This window comes from Bactrocera neohumeralis, unplaced genomic scaffold (genome assembly GCF_024586455.1).
Source record: "Bactrocera neohumeralis isolate Rockhampton unplaced genomic scaffold, APGP_CSIRO_Bneo_wtdbg2-racon-allhic-juicebox.fasta_v2 cluster10, whole genome shotgun sequence".
NCBI lineage: Eukaryota > Metazoa > Arthropoda > Insecta > Diptera > Tephritidae > Bactrocera > Bactrocera neohumeralis.
The window spans coordinates 8,433,711-8,457,514 of record NW_026089623.1 but is presented as its reverse complement, the minus strand read 5'-3'; the positions used below and the strand labels follow the sequence as shown (position 1 = coordinate 8,457,514).

At 36.1% G+C, this 23,804-nt stretch overlaps 2 protein-coding genes and 1 pseudogene across 2 annotated transcripts in view; 1 reads left to right on the top strand and 2 right to left on the bottom strand.

Moving 5' to 3' along the window:
* Nucleotides 1-10,572: 10,572 nt before the first annotated feature.
* On the bottom strand, nucleotides 10,573-10,775 carry LOC126765641 (small nucleolar RNA U3; annotated as a pseudogene).
* A 3,889-nt stretch (nucleotides 10,776-14,664) lies between these two features.
* LOC126765047 (radial spoke head 10 homolog B-like) overlaps nucleotides 14,665-23,804 on the bottom strand; it is a 199,337-nt gene continuing 190,197 nt past the window's right edge. The window contains exon 9 of the mRNA XM_050482631.1: nucleotides 14,665-14,957. Coding sequence (XP_050338588.1) covers nucleotides 14,925-14,957 — 33 coding nt within the window. The 3' untranslated portion in view covers nucleotides 14,665-14,924. The remainder of the gene's footprint in view (nucleotides 14,958-23,804) is intronic.
* Nucleotides 22,486-22,922, top strand: LOC126765110 (uncharacterized). Its single transcript, XM_050482727.1, has 2 exons — nucleotides 22,486-22,582; nucleotides 22,669-22,922. The coding sequence occupies exons 1-2, from the start codon at nucleotides 22,524-22,526 to the stop codon at nucleotides 22,910-22,912; spliced, it is 303 nt and encodes a 100-aa protein (XP_050338684.1). The 5' UTR covers nucleotides 22,486-22,523; the 3' UTR covers nucleotides 22,913-22,922.

Sequence of the window (23,804 nt, the reverse complement as noted above, 5' to 3'; positions counted from 1 at the left end):
CTTCGATTTGGCAGATGCCTGAGAGGTTTTTGATGTTGATGAACTTTTCGGCATTTTTTTTATTTTTTGCAAGTAGCAAGAGATTTCCATCTCTCATCTCTGTGATTTTCACATCTTTACTTATGGCGTTAAGGGCTTTATGTACCAAAAACATGAAAAACGTGATAGGGGCTTGTTGTTGTCGCACGATTTTAATACAATGAACTTAGGATCGTCGTTCTTTGTAATGTTTACAAGAACTCTTCAACAGATTTGTTGGCTTTTTTCCTTTTTGATTGTGGACTAGAGGAAAGCAGGGCAAACCTGTTTTCCCCTAGGTTAGTAGCCCCGGGGGGCATGTTGCACACTTATGTTATTAGTCACTTGGTAGAGTATACCTTTGTTCGCACAAACAGAAGAAACACGTGGGATAGAGCGCAAAAGAAGAATAATTAAAGATAACTGCACTGAAGCGGGTGAGAAAGTCAGACGAGGTCCGCGAAAGAGAGCAAACGTATGCACACGGCGGGGTTTAGTCGAAGACTGAAGAAATTCATATTTGGCTCCATTTGTGCTGAAAGCTGTTTTTTCTCTGTCAGATTCTTTAATAAAAATTTGATGAAATCCAGATTCTAAATCTAAAGTTGTAAATAATTTTGCTTTACCAAGATTCTGTATTTTCATGCCTACATCAGGTATGGGATATCTATCTGTAATAGTTTGAGCATTTAGCTTTTGAAAGTCTACAACCATTCTGCGTTTAGGTTTCCCTTTTTCATCAGTACCTTTTTTAGCAATTGTCCAAATGGGTGAATTTTATGGACTTTTACAAGGTTGGATTATTTTATTTTCTAAAAGTTTATTTATTTCTTTGTTAATAAAATTATTATCAGATATAGGGTACGGATATTGTTTTGTCCAAATAGGATCGTCAGATTTCGTCCTAATTGTGGCTTGTACTGTAGTAGTAAATGGTATTATTGAGTTAGTACCTTCATTTTGTTGCATTATTTTTTCAATTTCAGATATACATATATTCTTCATTGCTTATTGTTTAATTTAATTTTTGCAAAGTATCACTTTCTTTCTTGGCCCTATATTTATAACTGAGCTTGTACTCGAAAAGATTAATCTCTGCTTTTAGTGTTCTAAGTCCCTGTTCACCTAGAAGCATATCAAATTCTTCTAATGCATCAGTTTCAAAAAATGTAAGCAAATTATCTAACACTGATACTATTTTTTTTGATTTTGTTATTGAGAAACCATGAAGAGTTTTCACTTTAATAGGTTTAGTTGGAATAGACTCACCAAGATTACATTTAGTGCTTATATAATTGTTTGTTGCTCCGGTGTCGATAAGAATATTTACTTATTTGCCTGTATCCCTGCAGTGGCGTTGCAGACACGGCAATTCATTCACTCGCCTAAAAAAACAGAACCTGTCTTGTAATGATCGTCGCTTTGTTGTGGGGCAAGAGAGTCTAGTTCTTCTTCATATGTTTGGTTTACACGTTGCATCTTCTGTGGTGCGACGTAGTTGCGTGATGAAGGATTTTAGTGCCTCTTCTGTGGGTCTCCTCGAAATGGGTTGTTTGGAGATAATCCTTGCATTTGGCGGTCATAGTTTTTTTTGTATTGGTGCGGCGTTGAAGTTGGTGGGTCTTCTGTATTGGCGTGAGGAATCTACGTCCATTGGTTGGGACTGCTGCGGTGGTGCACTTTGGGTATATTGCACTTACACGTTTGGCTTGTATCTTCGCTGGTCATTGTGGTAACTTCTGTTTGGTTGATGCTGCATGTTGTTGTATTGTCTCTGGTTGTTGTACTGTCTCTGGTTGTTGTACTGTCTCTGGTTGTTGTACTGCATAGCATCAAATTGGCAATTCACGTTGTCATGTCTAATAGTGCAAGCGATAGCGTAGGCGGTTTCTAAGCACTTGTATGTTTGTATCCAGTAAAGAACAAGATGTATGTATGTAGATGAGCACCAATTCCGGTATTGCACTTGCTCTTAACGGATGAGTATATACATTATATCGGGTGATTTTTTTGAGGTTAGGATTTTCATGCATTAGTATTTGACAGATCACGTGGGATTTCAGACATGGTGTCAAAGAGAAAGATGCTCAGTATGCTTTGACATTTCATCATGAATAGACTTACTAACGAGCAACGCTTGCAAATCATTGAATTTTATTACCAAAATCAGTGTTCGGTTCGAAATGTGTTTTCCGCTTTTTATCGACAAATTTTGTTCAGCGATGAGGCTCATTTCTGGTTGAATGGCTACGTAAATAAGCAAAATTGCCGCATTTGGGGTGAAGAGCAACCAGAAGCCGTTCAAGAACTGCCCATGCATCCCGAAAAATGCACTGTTTGGTGTGGTTTGTACGCTGGTGGAATCATTGGACCGTATTTTTTCAAAGGTGCTGTTGGACGCAACGTTACGGTGAATGGCGATCGCTATCGTTCGATGCTAACAAACTTTTTGTTGCCAAAAATGGAAGAACTGAACTTGGTTGACATGTGGTTTCAACAAGATGGCGATTCTATGGCCATTTTGAGGGAAAACTTCGGAGAACAATTCATCTGAAGAAATGGACCCGTAAGTTGGCCACCAAGATCATGCGATTTAACGCCTTTAGACTATTTTTTGTGGGGCTACGTCAAGTCTAAAGTCTACAGAAATAAGCCAGCAACTATTGCAGCTTTGGAAGACAACATTTCCGAAGAAATTCGGGCTATTCCGGCCGAAATGCTCGAAAAAGTTGCCCAAAATTGGACTTTCCGAATGGACCACCTAAGACGCAGCCGCGGTCAACATTTAAATGAAATTATCTTCAAAAAGTAAATGTCATGAACCAATCTAACGTTTCAAATAAAGAACCGATGAGATTTTGCAAATTTTATGCGTTTTTTTTTAAAAAAAAGTTATCAAGCTCTTAAAAAATCACCCGATATATACGTAAGATAAATATCTAAGTATATTAAAGCATATACATACATATATATTGAATTAGTGCATATATGTAAATATGTAAATTTTGATTTGGATTTCTTGACCTTTTCTCTTTTTTCTATGTAGGTATATATACATACTATATGTATATATGTATATAACTTTTTTTGTTTCTGCCTTTACTTTAGCTTACTTATTTAACCCTCATCGAGACCCTCGGGTCTGGCCAGGCATTTTGTTTTTAAATGTTATTTAAATATATTAAGAGTGTAGCAAACGACTTGCGCTTCCAGGTAGCTTCCTAGAATTTTATTGTCTATAGAATTCAGAAAAAAAATTCAAGGATATCGTATCGAAAAGGACAAAAAAGGATATTATAATATTACACCTTAGTGCACCAATGGTGCTTGGCAAGACTCCATATATTTTGTATGAAAATATATGAACTTTGGTATGTTTCTATCACTTCGCACGGTTGATTTATCTGTTTCTATGTTCGTTACATGTCAAAATTGGTTTGTATGTTTATCTACGTCAAATACTTTAGCCACTAGAGCGTTTTAAAGGTTAAGAAAAATGTAATTTTTCTCAAAATGTTACATTTTTTGTGAACGCTATTGCCACGCCCCTGGTAGGGATAGAAGGGAGGTTGAGGGCTTTCCTGAAAGCTCCAGGTGTGAACTAACTCGCAAAGTGGTTTTGATAACTTGATGAGTTACTCTATGCAAGTTAAATCAATTTGTCACAAAATTTTCATCGCAATAATATACATATATGCAGAAATTGAGAAATGAAAAATTAAATACTAAAAGGAATCGATACGACTCACTTTGATATCCGTCATGGGATTTTGGGGATTAGGGTTAGCCAATGTGCGGGTCGGTAGGTTTGTGTCCCTGTAATCCTGTCCTGGAATGATTCGGTGGGTTCCTTGTGCTTGCTGGCTTGTTGTTATTTTTGTTTTTATTCCGCGCCCGATCTATGTATTAATATGTAATTAATTACATATATAGCTTTTTGATGCGCGCCGGTTTTCTTTTGATTATATATATGTATATACTATATACATATTATTTATATTTCTCCCCGATTTGTTTTGTTTGTTATAACTGCTAATTTTTGGCACCGCACTGTTAATTATATATGTAATACGAATGATTTCTATATGTATGTATGTATATATTTTGGCTGTTTTTTTTTTTTTTGCACTAAACTTCGCTGAAGGGTTTGCGCCAACACGCAGTTATGACTTTTTTTTTATTGATTTTCTGTACTTGTGGTATATTTGTATGCACTTTACCTTTTTTTTTCTTTTTGTTTGTGTTTTCTGTTTCACTGCACTTGTATGCTTTCCACTTGCGCACTTTTTCGTTATTTATACAATTATTTTGTTTTTTCTTTTTGTCACCATTTTTTTCTTTAATATTTCACCTTCTCTTTTTTTATATTTTTAGTTAAACTAGTTAGTTAGTTTTCCACAATAGTGCCATTCAGAATGGCTCGAAGGACCATAGTTACTTTATCACTTACTCACGTATGTAGATAGATAATTTATCACTTACACCTTAGCACCCACTCCGGAAAAAAGCTTTTTTTTGTTATAGAAAAATGATTGCCTTTTAATTCGTTAAGGTATTTATATACACAAGTTTTTTTAATTCGTTCACAATGTCTTAAGTAAAATGTTAAAGGAAAAATCTCCCTGGTCGGATACCAGTGGAGTGACAGTAGATGTATGGAAAAACCGAAAATTGATGGGCTCCTTGGTCGAATACCAATAGAAGTTGTACTAATAGGTATATAAGTATATAAAAAAACTTGAAGTTAAATTGGATGAGCAACTGTAAGGCAAGATGATTTGGGTTGCGCGCCGAAAAGAAACGAAGAAAAACGAGAAAAGCTGCTGCGTGCCGAAAATAGCAAAAAAATCGCTCGTAGATCGTGATCGAAAGGGCGGTCCTCTTCCAGGACGAGAGTTTTTGCTCGTTGGGCTGTGGAGAGTTATGGTGGGTTGATGTACGGCGTGTATTGGTATGTGTGCGTGGGTTTAGACTGCTGCTTCTAGATGATGTGTGTTGCCTCCAAGTGTGGTGAGTGTGCCAGTGTTGCTTTGTGAGTGGTGTGTTGTGTAATGTAGTGGTGTATGAGGGTGGGAAGCTTAACTCATTTATTCCAGTGTGAGAGCGTCTCAAACTAAGTTTTTTATAACATTTTCCATTGTGGCCAGATCGAACGAAATTATAATATTTGGGCATTTAAATTAAAATGCCCAATTGCACTTTCCACACCACCCAGGAAGTAGGCAAACCGGCGCGTTACCGAAGTTAGTTTTGGGTGCTCTATATCACCCATTAATATATTTATTTACATAAAAAAACAAAACAATAACAATTCATGTAACAAAATATATAAAAATATCACAGCATAAATATTTACATAAATACAAATGCGTACATTTAACTAGTTCTAATTTTGCTTAGAAATTGATTTCTAATTTTAGTGCCTCTTTAGTCTATCTGTTTAAAAAATTTTAACTTTTTCACTTTCTATCGTAAGTTTAAGTTCCCTTATTGTAACCACTAAAAAATAATAAAATTTAAACCTATAGGTGTGAAACGCACACAATTTTATTCTTAAAAAAATGCACATAAAGGTCTTTATTTAAAAATTTAGTTCAAAAATATATTCTTATCCTAATAAAAAGGGCTATAACTATTTTTGGTTCACAATTATCACAACACAAAATGAGCCTTACATCCTTCATTTTATTAAAAGAATACGGTCGATTCAATACTTGAGATGCGAATTTAACCTTCATTTTTTGGAAGGTATTTGGATAAATATGAGCATCGGTTAATTTATGCGCACACCGATAACTCGAGTTAAAGTCGTTTCATAAAGGGTTTCATAAAAGTGAACAATATCCGACCAATTTACGCAACAATTAAAAAGAAACCGTATTTTTTTAAATTTTGTAAATAGTTACGACTACGTTTTATCAAAAGGGGGCTATCGTAAAAAAATATATTTCCTTGACATTAACATTTAGAAAAAGGCCGTGACGCTGAAACACCTAACGAATTAGCGCAATTCTGAAAGTTGGTGCTCTGGTCGCAAACAAAATGGCAAGGAATTATTTTGCAGTTGGGTAATGGTTTCAAGAATGTATTTCTTGAGGACATTCCCTTTGCAGGAAACTTTTACGAAAAAATAAGACAATAGATGGGACCAAGGCTCTCAACCTATACCTTGCACCATTATGATCATTGCAGTCGTTACTAATCTTGAAGTTAAAGCAATCGTTTTAAAAAAATTTTCATACCTATTCTAAATTGCGTCGACAATTTGCTGAACTTAACAAAATATGTTATAATAATTATACAAAGAACTAGCTGTTACCCTGTGCTACACCTAAATAAATTAAAACTCTTAAGGGTTTTTACTTTGTGTTTTATTTATTGTTGTAAAACTGTTACTTATTTATAAAACATTTATAAAACATATTGGTATACAACATTTTTGGTTTTTCCACCAGGCGCGTAAATGAATAAGCACCTTGGTGTTCCCACTCTCGAGCATGCGACGAACAATTGGCCGTGGGAGATGCACGGTTCTTCCAAATTGACGCCGCACACTTGAAACGTTTGCCCTTGCGATTTGTTGATGGTCATCGCAAAGGAAAGACGTACTGGGAACTGTAAGCGCTTGAATTCAAACGGCATGTCCGTTGGAATCATGGGAATGCGTGCTAAGAGTACAACTTCAACTGCTGTCTTGTCATTTAGTATTGTTGCTTCAATCAAATTTGGCCACAATTTTTTGACTGAAAGTCTTGTGCCATTACACAAAGTCGGTGGCTTCAGATTTCGTAGAAGTATAATGGGTGAACCGACTTTCAGGACCAAACGATGCGGTGGCAGACCGGGGGGATCCAAAGAATTCAAGAATTCAGTTGGATAATTGACTTCTTCATCTTGATTTAAAACGCTATCAATCGATGTACATATATGTTGTAGCTTCTCCTGGCAGTTTTTCTTGAATGGCAAAATTGATTTCGTTGACGTGTACATTTTTCGGTGCCAATATTGCGCATTCACTTAAATAATCGTGGCGTTGATAGTGTTGAACAATATTCGGAAATACACTTTCAATCAATTCTTCTTTCGATTGTTAAAGTGTACCAAAGTTGTTCGGCAATGTGATCAAACCGGTATCATCGATTGGTATTTTGCCTTCGCCAATGTCCAACAACTGCTTCGAAAACGCCGCTGCGGATCGATCATTTTGCAATTGGACTCGCATGTTGATGGTAAGAGTCAGCCTTTGAACATGTCTCCACAAAACTGACGATTTTAAACATACGTTTATTTCATCGGCAGGAGTTGATCGAGGAATGACTGACAAAGTTTGCCGAAAATCGCCGGATAATAAGACTAATGCTCCGCCAAAAAGTTGTTGCTTTTGGCGTAAATCTTGCATTGTTCTATTGAATGCTTCTAATGACTTTTTGTTAGCCATTGGGCACTCATCCCATAGAACTATTCCAGCTCCTCGCAAAACTTTTGCCATTGTTGAATTCCTCGATATGTTGCACGTTGGTGTTTCAACGACTTGGATGTTCAACGGTAATTTCAACGCAGAATGAGCTGTTCGGCCGCCAGCAAGTAGAGTAGCAGCGATGCCTGACGAAGCAATTGCCAGCGCAATTTTCTGCTGTGACCGTATAGTAGCAAGAAACAAAGAGATCAGAAACGTTTTCCCTGTACCACCGGGCGCATCAAGAAAGTAGAATCCACCGGCGTTATTGTCAACCACTCGTATAATCTTATCATAAGCATTTTTCTGCTGAATATTCAATTTGGTAATGTTAGCTTGTATGAAAGCACGCAATTCATTGCAATCGTATTGTTGTTCACGTTGAAGCTCATGGTCAATGATTGGGCGCAGTAATGCCAAGTTGCGCTAATGCCTTATTCGCAATTGTAAGGCACAGATCTTCAACCAATATCAAAGCAGAATTATACATTTGTAATGTATGTATATAGCAAGTCTGCGTCCGATGCTCGATTACGCGCCAAAATTAATAAGTCCTCGGTCATGCAGTCTTTGTACTTATTCCACAGTTATTGCGGATTTGACGGAAGGCATGTAGATATTATTATGGCGAATAGTACGCGTATTTGTTTTGGATGAGATGTGAGTGATGCGTCATGAAGTGCGGTGTCCCAATGCATATCATCTTCTAACAAATGCAATCGCAGACATGCTTCACGATACGTCGCACACAACTGACCGTCAACAGTTTTCAAATCATCAAATGATCTTGGTCCGCGCACGTTGACTAATAGCAGATGCAAATAAAAACATTCGGCGTTGTTCGGATGGATGGTGTAAATGCGTCTTATGGCATCGGTTTTACGGGCATTTGGATAACCGTCAACACGCTCCCCTTGCTTTCGTCGTTGAAATGTTTTCGATGACGGATTTCAAGTGAAATATTGTGGTATTTCGGAATATAGCAATGTTCTTGCAAATTCATCGTTTTCAGACAACTCGAAAAAGGTAGTTAGTGTTGTTCTCGGTGATCGTGCTAGAGTATGCATATTTGAAGAACATAAATAAAAATGGAAAAATTAACCTAAAACTACATCTTAAACTATGTATTTTACCCACACACGCATATGGAATAAGACCCACCAACAGTGTATTTGCGAACCGCATGGAAGCACGTACGAAACAATAACAATACTCACTTGCTTTGTATGTGTTGCACGGTCAGCAGAAAAACACAAAATCGGTTCGAATAAATGTAGCAAATCGATGGAATTAAATCTGGAAAAAACATACAATGTTGAAACACTTTTTTTTACACACACCGCGCATTTTCAAGCGACAATCGAACCGCATGACATCACATATGAAACAACAACAATACTCACTTGCTTTGTGTTGTACGCAGAATGTTAATCACGTTGAAATCTGAGAAAAATACACACAATGTTGAAACATTTTTTTGATACACTCAGTGCATTCGGAACACTTACGTTCTGTATGTCTTGTTAGCTTGACAGTCATCCATAGAAAGAACGAATGTCAGGCAAAAACGATCAACATGCGATGTCAATGTTTTTTATTAATTGTAAACATCCGCCAGTTGTTTCTGTTTATTAGTAAAAGGCATTTGACAGGACTGCCAATCTTGCGGCAAACCATTATTTCAAGAGAATTTGTATAGGCGGGATGTATCATTTTTTTGTTTTTTGCAAAACGTGCAATGATACACACATTAAATTTCTTATGTGCACCCTCCAAACAAACCCCAATCACCACTGAAAATTTCATTGAAATCGGGCAATCCGTCTAGGAGGAGTATGCGAACAGGAAGTTTTGCCACTTAATTTTATATATATAGAAGTAAAAAAGGGTGCGTGGAGTCCCTACGCGCGGAAGAAGTTATACTTTTTAGTGATATTCAGAAATGGATATCATTTTGTATGAAAGAAAACTAGAACATTTAAATTCATTATGCACATTTTATAAAGCAAAGTCTAAATAGTTCTGTCTCTTCGTTGCGGAAGGGAATATGCAGCGTAACCATTTCTCTTTTGTACTCTTCGAATTGGGTTGTCATATTATAATTTGTATATCTTATATCATGGTGTTAAGTCAATTTCTTGTATTCATTATTGGCGTTGCATTTGTATTGCGCAAAAAACTGGGCCAAAGTAAAATGAATTTTCTTTTTATTTTTCAATGCAGTTTTTCAATAAATTTAAATAAGTTTCTTAATAAATTTAAATAAGTTTTTTAATAAATTTTAAGTAAATTTACATGTATTTTCATTTATATTTAATTATCAATAAATTTTTTTAAAATTATTTGCCCTAGTTGTCCATTTTATTTTCTCATGCATTTCCAGTCGATTTTTGTATAGAAATTTGACCGGCGTAGAAGCAAAATGCGAAACAATCATACATATATTATGTCGTTTGCACATTTGTCTGTATGTTTGCGAAAGCCAATGTTCTACAAAAGCATATTTCTATACTTAAACAAAATTATTTGAACCATCGTATATTTCTTACATGCATAAAACCATACTTAAGACAACGCCACGAAAGGGTCAATAGTGGTGTTGGTGGTAAGCACATAAAAAGTCACAATGTGAATGCAGGTTCGAATCTCGACGGACTTTGTCTTTAATTTTTGCATTTTAACATCGTAATACTATACTAATAAATATTTTTCTTACTAATATAAATTAAATTTATCACAGCAATATACCTAATATACATATAAATAATATTGCTGTGATAAATTTAATTTCTATTAGTACGAAAAATATTTATTAGTATAGTATACGATGTTAAAAGGCATACATGTTTCTGTGTATCTATCTTGTGTATCTGCACATGCTCATATGAATGTATGTATACGCATGTGCGCGTTCAGAAATTTAAAGAATTCGCACAAAAAAAAGAGAGACGAAAGAAATAAAGTCACATAAAATAGTTGAGAATTCGCAAAAATGAAAGACAAACGAAAGAAAAATAGTGCGCAAGCATACGTAAGCGTACTGTACTTATTGACCGTATTATTTTTGTGTAAAACCTTGGAATTTATTCATTAAAATCACCACTCAGAAGTCGTTTTATCCGTTGTAAGCGAGCGATTTTCGAAGAAACATCATTTCTAATATGCCACAACACAATATTAGAAATGAAGTTCATAAACCTCACGCTCTCAGATAAAACGATATACCTCGTCATGGCGGGCCGATTTCCAAAAAATTTAAATGAAGACTAACTACAGAAATGATCCAGTAAATTATAGCCTTACTTTTTCAACGGCCAACGCAGAGTTTTTCAACCAAAATATACGCAAAATAGTTGAGAATTCGCAGAAATGAAAGACAAACGAAAGAAAAAGAAGCATAACTTCAATAGTGCACAAGCATACAAACATACATATGCACAGCAGCAGCAAGGAAAGAGGTAACAATCGGCGATCCATTGTATATTTCTTTCATGCATAACCAAACCATAATTAGGACAACGCAATACAAGTGTCAATGATGGTGTTGGTGGTAAGCGCTTGAAAAGCTACGATGAGCACGTAGGTTCGAATCCCAACAGAATTTATTTTTAATTGAATATGTCACCAACCAAAAATTGAAACATTGTTCTACAAAAACAACAACAGCATAAGCATGGTCACATTGTGTTGTTGGTAGAAAAGCCGAGCTGTGCCGAAAGAAACGAACAAACGATCGCCGATTGTCACTGTTTCGTTTGCTGCTCGAACATCTTCGCAGACAAGGTTGCGTACATTCATATTGAGCAAGGTTGTGCAACCTGAATCTATCGCAACCTTTTCCGAACTCGTATAAGAAGTATAACTTCAGAAATAATATTATACGTAATCCAAAATTGTTCTATGGTTTCGTCAACTCCAAACAGAACAATCACACCATTTCTAATATTCGCTGAATTTTTTAGGTCCAATAATTCTCCAAAATCTCTAAAAAATGTTCCGCATCAGCACAATTTATGTCCGATTTCTGTCATTAATGCACCTACCATTTCCGCAGCAGACGTCTTATATCAGTTAAATAAGTTAGAACAATTATATAATTATGGATTTCCGGATCTCTCCACTAATTTCTTGTTCTCAGCACGGGTTTCGTAAAAGGAAATCTACCATAACTAATTTGCTTCAATTTGTATAACATGTATCAACTTGATATTCTTGGTATTCAACCAATCAGGGGTGTTGTCCAAGACAGAATTGCTTAGCTGTCAGAATTTCAAACCAATTCTAATTTAAAATGGTGTCACAGAATCTGATTGGATTTTCGTCTTTTCGAACATATGCAAAACCAATATTTGAATCAACTGTTTACTTATGTGACAACTATTGTGAATGCAATTCGAATAAAATTTGAAATGAGTTCGGTAATATTAGCTTTCCTTTTATTAGAGGAAGAAAGAAATGAAAAAATTAAACGTAAATAGTATTAAGAGATCATAGTAACCCACTTGATGCTCCAGAAGAATCGTAAGTATAATTTATCTTGTATTTACTTGTGTGTTACTTTACCCGCTTACTTCACAGATTCATATCACATTATCGGCTGAATAAAGACGCATTTATTATGGTGTTAAATATAATAGAACCACATTTGCAGCCTTCGACCATTCCACCGCTAATTCAATTGGCAGCAACACTGCGTTTTTTAGCTGAAGGAGCTTACCGTGATTTTTGTATCAGTTTGACAAGAAACACGGTGTCGCAGATTTTAACAAAAGTGATGTGCCTCTTAGAGAATTACATTTGCGGTCAGTGGGTAAAACTTTCTATGGATGAAAGCGAAAAATTGATTTCAAGACTTTTTTGGAAAGTACAAAATACCCGTAATAGTCGGTTGTATAGATGGAACACATATAAAAATCATAAAACCACCTGATAATGAGCATTTATATTTTAACAGAAAGGGATATTTTAGCATAAATGCGATGATAGTAAGTATAAACAATAAATTATTATTCAAACGCGTGACGCGTGGTATCCCGGTTCAATTCATTATGCTTTCATCTGGGGTATGAGTCACGCTAAACAATATTTCCGTACACAGTACTCGTATGAGAGTGGGCAGCGTTCATTGAGGTTGCTGGGCGATTGCGGCTGCTGAATTGAACCATTTTTGTTACCACCTTATAGAGATCCACAGTTTAACTCAATGGAGTATAAGTTTAACATAGCACATACGGCTGCACGGAATATTGTGGAAACGACAATCGGAGTTTTAAAGAGCCGTTTTCGCTGTTTAATGTCCACATTACATTATCGCCCTGAAAAGTGGTTAAAATTGTAAACGTCTGTTATGCCTTACACAACATCTGCTGACGTTACAACATTGAATATAATCAGGAAGTAGTAATTCTTGCAAGTGAGACTGACGATGACAATTTTTTCCAATCTGATAATGGTTCACTGCAGAGCGAAGGCCGGAGAATAAGAGAGTCAACTACTTTGTAACTCAATGGATTTATTTCTTAATTTTAAATATAACAGTCTTCATGACTAAACTAAAATCAGTCTTATAAATTCAGGTACTTTAAGTATATTTCACAACCAGGATCTTTAATTAAATAATTAAGCTTTTTTTTGTTTTTTTTCTTATGTGTTCAAACTTTTTTTTCTTTTTGTCTATTGGATACATTATAACTTAAGTTTATATTTTGTTGCTCTGGCGATGAGGAAGACAAATCTACATTCACCCCTGCAATTGTTATATTTAAATTCTCATTGACGGGTTGGGTGCCAAGAGAAACTGGTATGCCTTCTATAGTTTGAGAAATGTCACAAAGACGCACAATAGCTTCTTCGTGTGGAGCGAGCTGATATTTAGAAAATGGACCACCTCCTGTTGCCCGACTCTCAATTTTGTTGTGAGCTAATTTTCTTTTGATTTCACTCTTCCACTCAGTTATAACCTATAGAAATAAGTTTCTAATTTAAATCTTCCCCCTTACAAAAACCGTTTAAAACTTATAAATCTCTCGACACTCGGTAGTCGTGGAGAGATGCTTGGTATAATATTTCTTTTAACTCATGAATGGGCCAGTCTGTAGCCCATCTCTCTTATCTGATATTAATTTTATCGTTCCCGCTCGCTCTACTAGGCAGTTTAGACTATAATTTTTAAAATTCCCTAGAACAATTTTGAGTTAAACGAACTATTCCGCCGTATATGTCATGATTTAAATTCTCATTCCAGCACATTTGATCTAACAGACTCACTCTTTACCATTAAAAAAAGTATTTTATCTACTCTTAACAAGTAGCATTTAAAAATAATAAACTTACTTTAATCTAACTCTTAATTTTGGCTGTTGAAATTTATGTTTCTGTACCTGAGCAGCTTAAGATCGCAACGCCTAAAACTCTCTTGCCTTTTATGACTCGGCTAATTCCGCTCTTTCGCGGATTGCGCCCCTCGCGTCTGTTGGGATGGAGGAGGGTAATCGTTGGGTATTATTATTATTTTCATCTAAATTTTTTTTCAAAACCCTATTCAAGTCCCTCAATTTCTTCTTCTTCTATGTACATACCTGTCTTGTTTCATCGGAAACACCTAAACGGTTGAGCCAACATTTACGCCTATTCAAAAGAAAAAAATTATATAAAAACATAAAATAACTACATACATATATTACATATAGTTCAAAAATACCAAACATATAAATTTATCAATTCAAATGAATCGGTGTATTCGTTACATTTAAATATTTAAAAAAATAAATTTCAAAATATCGAAATTTATCGGAACTTTTTCTTACACTTTTTTATTCAGCTTAATTGAGTTTAATTATTTAAATAATACATACAATTAAATATTATTTAAAAATTGCTATCAATTTCACATTGAAAATACTTAAATGAACTGTGTTAACGTTACATTTATATATTTAAGAAATTTAATTTCAAATATCGAAATGTATCTTTAATTCTTTTCCTGTTTATTAAAAAAAGTTTTAACACCGGATTTTATTATTTCTTATTTGGTCACTTTTTGCACTTCGTTTGGAAATCTAAAAACCGCACTTCCCTCATTGCAGCCCACAATGCATTTTTTCCATATCGGTGTTTTCGGCATTTTTGGTGTAAATTAAAATGTGTTTTATATATAATTATGGTCGCAAATTACTTTAAGGCTACTTACGTTTATATTTGCTGATTTATCCTTTTATTTTCAGTGATATATTAAAAAATTTCACAAACTTCACTACTTCACTTTTCACTTAACACTTTTTGCTGATTCTTTTTTCTTCGAAGAAACGATGTCCGCTACGAATTCCTCCATTCTAATATTATTTTGGCGAGATTTCAATCCGGTCGTCTCTTTTCTACCAATTGCGAAATGTCAAAACCTACCCAATCCAGTCAACCGTCAAAGTTCGGTAGGTGAGCAGCTCTCACATTTCTAGTGACAGGAGAGCTGGGCATCTCTTGATCTCTGGAAAAAATATTGACAACAAGTAATGACTTAACATAAAACAATAATAATAAGCTAGATATAATAAAATTTCTCAAATAGTTCTGGCTACCCAACTTGCAAAAAAGATAATAGTTCATTCGCTTTTATTAAATAAGCAGACATCTCTAATACTAGTATTTCCCAAACCGAAACCTTATACTATGTTCCCACCAAAAATTGAAATTGATTAGATTACATTTAATCTTTTCACTTATCTAGCCGTTTTCACTGCCGTTGGACAGATGATAAAACAGATGTTTTTGCCATTCAAGAATTCACATCGCTTAATATTTATTAAAAGAAAACATCGTTATATAGTATTTTGTTACAAATGCAAAATACAAATAATGGACGAATTTTTTTTATTTTGGAAATCGATTTTCAGATGAATTCAGATTAATTGCGTTTAATTAATTTTGTTTTTTTACATTTTTTTCTCTTTGTAGTGTCTAAATCAGCTGCGATAATGTAATAGGTTTCCAATGCTCATAGGTAAATGGCGCAATTCAGAGTGCACCAAGAGATTTAGAGTGCATCAGGTTCAAATCACTTCGATGAATTGGTTTTCGAGTTAACAACAGTGCGGCGTCGGTCGTTTCTTCTTTTCGCTACATGGCACCAATTGGATATTCCACGCGAAGCCAGGTCCTTCTCCACCTTGTCCTTCCAACGGAGTGGAGGTCTTCTTCTGCTTCCCCCCGCGGATACTGCGACGACAACAGAGCTAGAGTGTTTTCGTCCATTCGAACAACATGATCTGGCCAGCGTAGCCGCTGTCTTTTAATTCGCTGAACTATGTCATCTTATAAAGCTAATCGTTCCATCGAATGCGATATTCGCCGTGGCCAACGCCCAAAGGACTATACATTTTTCGCAGAAATTTTCTCTCGAAAACTCGCAACTCATTAGTTATTGTCATCCTCCATGTCTCTGATCCATATAGCAGGACGGGAATAATGAGTGACTTTACTTCTCAATTGCCTACTCAGTCCGAAGTAGCACCTGTCGGAAAGAGGTTGACGTTTTTGTTAGTGTTGATGCTGGTTCCTAAATAGACGAAATTATATACAACTTCGAAGTTATGACTGTCAGCAGTAGTCGCGATTGCGACGACTGTTTATTTGATGACCACCAGACCCATTTGCTTCGTTGCCTTATCCATTCTGGAGAAAGCAGAACTAACGGCGCGGTTGTTAAAGCCAATGATGTCAATATCATCAGCATACGCCAGTAGCTGTATATTCTTAAAGAAGATTGTACCTTCTCGGTTTAGTTCTGCAGCTCGAATTATTTTCTCCAGCAGCAGATTGAAGAAGTCGCAGGATAGAGAGTCGCCTTGTCTGAAACCTCGTTTGGTATCGAACGGCTCGGAGAGGTCCTTCCCGATCCTGACGGAACTTTTGGTATTGTTCAACTTCAGTCCACATAGCCGTACTAGTTTTGCGGGGATTCAGACAACGCCGCATAAAGACAGCTCCTTTTCGTGCTATCAAAGGCAGCTTTGAAATCGACGATAAGGTGGTGTGTGTCAATTCTCTTTTTATGGGATTTTTCCAAGATTTGGCGCATGGTGAATATCTGGTTGGTTGTTGATTTGCCAGGCCTTAAGGCACACTGATAATGTCCAATCAGTTTGTTGACAGTGGGCTTTAATCTTTCACACAATACGCTCGATATATTGAAGAGCACACTTAAGTTCTAATCGTTGAACATGCTTTCGTCCGACAATATTTTACAAAGAAGCTTATGTATGCTCCTTATCAGCTCTTCGCCGACGTGTTTGAATAGCTCGGCCGGCAAACCATCTGCTCCCGTCGCTTTGTTGTTCTTTAGACTGGTAATTGCTATTCGAACTTCTCCATGGTCCTGCAATGGAACGTCTGCCCGTCATTGATTGGGGAATCGGATTCGCCTTCTCCTGGCGTTATGCATTCACTGCCATTCAGCAGGCTGGAGAAACGTTCCCTCTATAATTTTAGTATGCTCTGGGCATCGGGTACTAAGTCGCCTTCTTGGGTTCTACAAGAGTATGCTCCGGTCTTGAAACCTTCTGGTAGCCGCCGTATTGTTTCGTATAATTTTTGAGCATTACTCCTTTCGGCCAGCTTGTCAAGCTTTTCATATACACTCATTTCGGCCTCTCTCTTTGTTTTTTTTGTCTGCAAATGCATCTCGCTTCCCTTTTCAACTCTCAGTATGTATCCCATCAATCTGTTTTCTCTCCACTGCGACACGGTATTTCTCATCGTACCAGCTGTTCTTTTGCATTTTCTGAAAACCAATGGTTTTGTTTGCAGCTGAACGTAAGGAGCTTGAAATGCCGTTCCACAGTTTCCTTATACCGATTATTATCCTTATTATTGTGATTGCAGCTTCTCGACGTCGAGCCTTTCTTGTGTTTGTTGCTGTGCGTTTTTTGCTGGGCAGTGGCAGGTGCGAATATTGGCAGCAACAAAATAGTGGTCCGAGTCGATGTTAGGACATCGGAGCGAGCGCACGTCTAGACTACTGGAGACGTGTCTTCCGTACAACATGATCGATCTGGTTGGTGGATTTTCGATTCGGGGACAGCCAGGTAGCTTGATGTATTCTTTTATGCTGGATTCTAGTACTACAGATAACCATATATCGGGCCCCGGCGAAGTCGATCAGCCTCAACCCATGTGGGGATGTTTCCTCGTGGCTTTCAAGTCGCCAAGCACGAATTTGGCATCGTGGCGGCGGCAGCTCTTATACGAGTAGGTGCGCTCCAAGCGCTCTTAGAAGGCATCTTTGGTCACATCGTCCTTCTCTTCTATCGGGACGTGCGCCCAACTCTGCAATATGTTGAAAAACTTCGCTTTGATGCGGATTGTGGCTAGACATCATTCACCGGATTGAATTATAGTACTCGGCGACGGAGTCTCTCTCGCCACACCAAACTAGCGCCCCTTTATATGGCCACTATAGTAAATGCCACAAGGATCTACTCGTCTCAGTCCTTGTCCCGTCCATCGCATTTCTTGGACGGCGGTGATGTCAGCCTTCACTCTAACGAGGACATCAACCTGCTGGAAAGCGGCCGCTTCCCAATTAAATGACCGGACATTCCAGGTGCATGCCCTCAAATAATAAACAGCTGCAGAATTTTGCATTTAGATAGCCGATTGTGAAATTTGTTTATTTATTAAAAAAAAGTGAAATAAAAATGGATAAGAGAAAATTATTAATGGCAATTTTGGTATTTTTTGAAAATCAATTGGGGTACTCACAAACCGTCGTAAAGCATCGTAAAATAGTAAAATTAAAAATTTTTACACTTGTTTAGAAAAATTGTTGTTGGATTTCATACAAAAATGAGTTTACACAATTACAATTCTCAATGCTATGTTTTCGAATCGTTATAACTTATAACTTTATGAGACTTGTGAAATCCCTAAATATAAATTTAACGAAAAAATTCGTTTATTATTAAATACGATAAAAGATAATAAAGTGCAATTAAAAGCAATACTTGATTGTAACTCGAAAAAAATTAAGAATATTGAAAAAATGGTTAGCAAACTATACGTTGTTTATTTTCTGCTATCTAAAAATATTAAAATTTGTTTTTGTTAATATACTTGCACGTAGTTTAATTAGCAATATAAAAACCGCTTACTTCTGATGCTGTAAACACAAAGAAGGCTTCAGACTTTAAGAGGCATCTGTCAAACAATGTTGTTGCCAGTGTTGCCTACACAAATTTGGTAAATTCAGCTAAATGCACGAACTACTAATTTGTATTAACATGGATCAAATGCGCAAGTTAATGCAAATTAAGCCCGCTAATGCAAATTAGCACTGCCGTCTGTCAGGGCTATTAAGCTCTCTCACACAATCAGTGGTAAAATTTAATGGCTTTGTCGCATTTAACAGTACCGTTATATGGGGAGTCAGCGGGTTTATATTTCGATTTCATTAATTTTTACACTGTGGATAGAAGATCTTATATGATTTCTACTCAGCAAATTTGGTTGTTGTACCTTCAATGGCTCAGGAGATATACGAGTATATATAGTGATCTAAATTTGTATGCAGATGACCTGACTGTAGAACAAGGTGTGTTCCAAACAATCTAAAATTTTTTAGTCTAGCGCCCCTGGAAGCGTCATCTACATATACGTCGACTGGTACGTTAGAATCTGCTATCTTTATCGATTGTCCAGTGAGAATTTCATGACATTTCACCGATTTTAGGTGTAAGTATGTTCGTGTTATCGTTTGATGTGCCGTACTCGACGTGTTCGGCTCGAATATCGCGAAGATGAAAGTTGCCGTGTGTTGCACGATAATGTGCCGTGCCATCGATCGACGCTTGTGACCGATTATTTGAACAAAAATCACATTTTAACCATTAACCACTTCCCGTATTCACCTGATATGGCACCGTGCGACTTCTTCCTTTTCGAAAAAATGCAGACGTAGAGGTTATTCAAAAGGCTTCCACCGGCATTCTGTCGGCAATACCGGCCAACTAGCTAAAACACTCGTTCGACATGCTTCTGGATCGTGCAAAAAGCTGTATTGAAGCTGAAGGAGACTATTTTGAATAAAATAAATTGATTTTGACGAAAAAACCATTTCTTCTGTTTTTTTTTTTAAGTCCTGTTTACTTTGGAATGTTCCTTGTAGTTGTAAAGGATGGCATGGATGAGATGCTACGACGTGCATCCTCTTACATGCCTCATGATGGGGAAGCGTCAACAATAGAACTCCGGAGGTTGGTGGACGCGGCGAATAAAGCTTAAAGACCCCTAGTTATAGGCGCGGTTATCAATGTGCCAATCTCAGTACGACCCTCCGAAAAATGTCTGATTTTCACGATGTTTTTTAATTCTGCAATTAACTAATCAATCAGATTTTTTTATAAATAAATACATTCATGACGAATACAAAATGATTTTTTTATGTTTATTTATTAGGTGTATAATAGTTAAATAAATGGTTGAAATTACACGTAAAGAAAAGGTCCTGTACGGTGTCCACGATAGCGGGTGCAATTTTGGTGTAAAAGAAAAATTTTAAAAAGATTATTAATTTGTAAGAAAGTCGCTATCGCGCTATGGAAGTTTTTTTTGTTTTATGAAACTTGACAAAATAGCGGCGGTTTGAACAAAAAGTATCGAATTTTACCTTCTTCTTGGACAGTTTTTCGTAGGAAAAAAAAAGATTTAAAAAAAAAACAAGAAAAAACGTTAACTTCGGTTGCACCGAAGCTAAATACCCTTCACAGGTGCATTTCTGTTAGTAACTATGTGTTCAGTTTGTATGGAAGCTATATGCTATAGTCAACCGATCTGATCAATTTCTTCGGATATTACATTGTTGCTTTAGGAAATAATATATACCAAATTTCGTGAATATATCTTGTCAAATGAGAAAGTTGTCCATACAAGAACTTGATTCCGATCGTTCAGTTTGTATGGCAGCTATATTCTATAGTCAACCGATCTGCACATTTTCTTCAAATTTCGTGAATATATCTTGCCAAATGTGAAAGTTGTCCATACAAGAACTTGATTTCGATCGTTCAGTTTGTATGGCAGCTATATGCTATAGTTGACCGATCTGAACATTTTCTATGGAGATTACATTGTTGTCTTTGAAACAAACATATACAAAATTTCGTGAATATATCTTGTCAAATGTGAAAGTTTTCCATACAAGCATTTGATTCCGATCGTTCAGTTTGTATGGCAGCTATATGTTATAATGGTCCGATGATAAAAACTGAGGGACTATTTCGTATATATACAGACAGACAGACGGACAGAGAGACGGACATGGCTAAATCGACTCAGCTCGATATACTGATCATTTATATATATACTTTATAGGGTCTCCGACGATTCCTTCTGGGTGTTACAAACTCCGTAACAAACTTAATATACCCTGTTCAGGGTATAAAAATAAAAGCTAAAAGTTAAAAATGTTTTCTCCAAATTTGAAGTGGAAACCGTTTTGAAAAACACCATTCTGAGAAAAACGCGTTTAAAGATTGCAGTCGCTATGTTGCCCACTCTGTTCCCTTTCCACAAGAAACGCTGTAGCAACCGTAATAATTTAAATTTCGATTCCAAAAACGAATTCTCGAAAACTTCACACTGAGACGATCCTTTAACTGTACATTGACAGTAACTAAGTTGTAGGTAACCTGAGGGAGGAACCAACATACATACATATATTGGTCCCACCTCGAAGATCGTTCTTGATGTAACAAAGCGTACAAGCAAAATATACATAGAATGATGAATATAAGTAGACTAAAGGCATATGACTCAATCTCTGAACTAGAGAAATGGACAATTACACTCACTGACGTTCTTAAAAAAGCATAAATATAATATCGTGGGATCTCCCATACGTGCAAATGATAAATCGAGGCCGCCTTGGTGGAACAAGGAGCTTAATCGCTCAGACTCAAACTTGCTAGGCTGGCCGATTAAGAGTCCTGTTGGGGGAATACAGAGATGTACTTTAGAAATATAAAAGAGAAGTTCGTAAAGACAAGAGAGAGCTTTTGTGCAAGTTAGAAAAAACATCCGAATTAGCTCGGCTTAGGAAATTATTATCCAAGCTTTCTACTACTACGCAAAAAATATGGCGAGTGGACTGGATGCATTAAGGAATTACTGGTAGACCAGATCAACACTCATTTTCCAGAGGGTACAGACGATATATATCTTTTCTTTTATTATAATACAGACCAATGAGTTTAACCTCAGTACTTCTGAAGACATTAAAAAAAAATTTAGATGCCTATATAAAAGAAAAGCTTTTATGGGTCACCATGTCGAAAGCAAAGAACGCCTATATAAAAGGCAGATCCACGGAAACTGCACATCACTCGCATACCCTAAATATATACAGAACACTAAATCATAAGGAATATGCTTTGGGTGTCTTTCTTGACACATGTAAGTGGAGAATTCAATAATGTCTCCAACAACGCAATCGTCAAAAATCTAATTGCATGCCGGGTATAGCCTGCTGGATAAAAGCTGTACTGTGCTGTAGGAAAATTAATGCGAAATGGAACGAAGCCAGACTGCAGAAGATTAGCGCAAACGGGAACTTCATAGGAAATATATTGTCAGCACTCCTATGGACATTTACAGGAATAGAGTTGAATTAACAATTAAAGAGGATATCAAGTACTTGGAAGTAATTTTGAACAGCAAGCTGATATGGAAACACAATGTGGCGGAGACAGTGAGTGACCTATACGCATGTAAGAAGATGCTAGGGTCCACTTGAACGTTAGATAATGTCCTCAGAAGCTGTCCGTTTATCCGTTTGGTTAAAAACGATATACAGCGAAAAAGAAAAGAAAAAATGATTTATGATTTCCTGGGGGGTTACTCTGTAATGCGATACGAATATGAAAATGTTCGCATCTTCAATTTTGGTACTCTGTAATTCGGCAATCGCAGTAAATTTTGAAATTTTCGAATTTAGTTTTTCCCTTTCGCATTCAGTTTTTCGCATTAGCGGTACTCTGCTTTGCTAAAGCAATTGTCAAACATGCGTTATATTCGTAATTTTTGTGCTACAAGTATAAAGAAGTCGCATTGCTTGAAAATGTAAGTTTCAAATATAAATTAGTTGTTTTAATTGCTACTAAAATATATAACGCCATGCATATGAACTATTTTGCACAAATTTACAGGGAAGCACCGAAAATAAAACAACAAACTCAACCAAAGCAATTTGAAATTCTCGTGGATTTCATGAAGGCGCATCCCGATTTTTCGAAAGGATCACTAAAAACACCAGACGCCAAAAATACCTCCAATAATTTATGGAAAAATTTAGTTTCCCATTTAAACGCAGCTGGGCCACCATTGCGCGACATTGCGGGGTGGAAAAAGGTAATTCCAATAATTGCACAGATAAATTATAAATGTGATTAAATGTAATCAATTAAAGGTTAAAGGCAGACTATAAGATTCACTTAAAGGCAAAAATGCGACGAAACAAAAATAATATTTCGGGAACTGGAGGTGGTCCCTCACTTTTCATACCCTTATCACAGTTAGAGCAACAAGTGAGTGAGTTATTGTCAATAGAGGAATCAATAAATGGAATGAGTGGTACCTTGTCATTCGGTGCAGCTACAAGCAGCATGTCGGAGGTAAATGCAGACCCTACCGAACCAAATACACAAAACAGGGAACTACCACAATGTTCCAAAGTGGCATGCACACCTCATAAAAAACAGCAGACTCCTTTTAATACACAAGAAAATGAACTACCACATTGTTCAAATGTGACGTACCCACCGCGCAAAAAGCAGCAGACTCTGCTTGAACAGCAAGTCGAAAACCAAATTATATTCCACAATGACTCGATTAAAATGTTAAACGATATAAATTTTAATATAAAAAACATTTTTAAAACATTGAAAAAAGAAATAAATTAGAAAAACGGAGACTAACCTTTGAAAAGGAAAAATTTCTATATAAACAAAAAATTGATGAACAAAAATTGAGAAACTGGAAAATGTAAGTTAAATAACTATATAACTGCGAGAAACAGAATTAAAAACTACAAATTTAATCTGTAATTATTTAAATTTAATTTTCGTTATTACAATGAAATAAAAGACTGGATTTATTAATTTGCAAATAGTTCGTTTTAATTAAGTTGAGTTACGAGCATTTATCATATTTGTTTTAAATTATTATTATTTTCTTTATTTTGCTCGTTTATACTTTGACATTTTTGGAAGTAATGCCAACTATTACATAAAAAGAAAAAAAAGCAAAGGTGAACAACATTGTTAGTGATGCGTAAGCAATACAG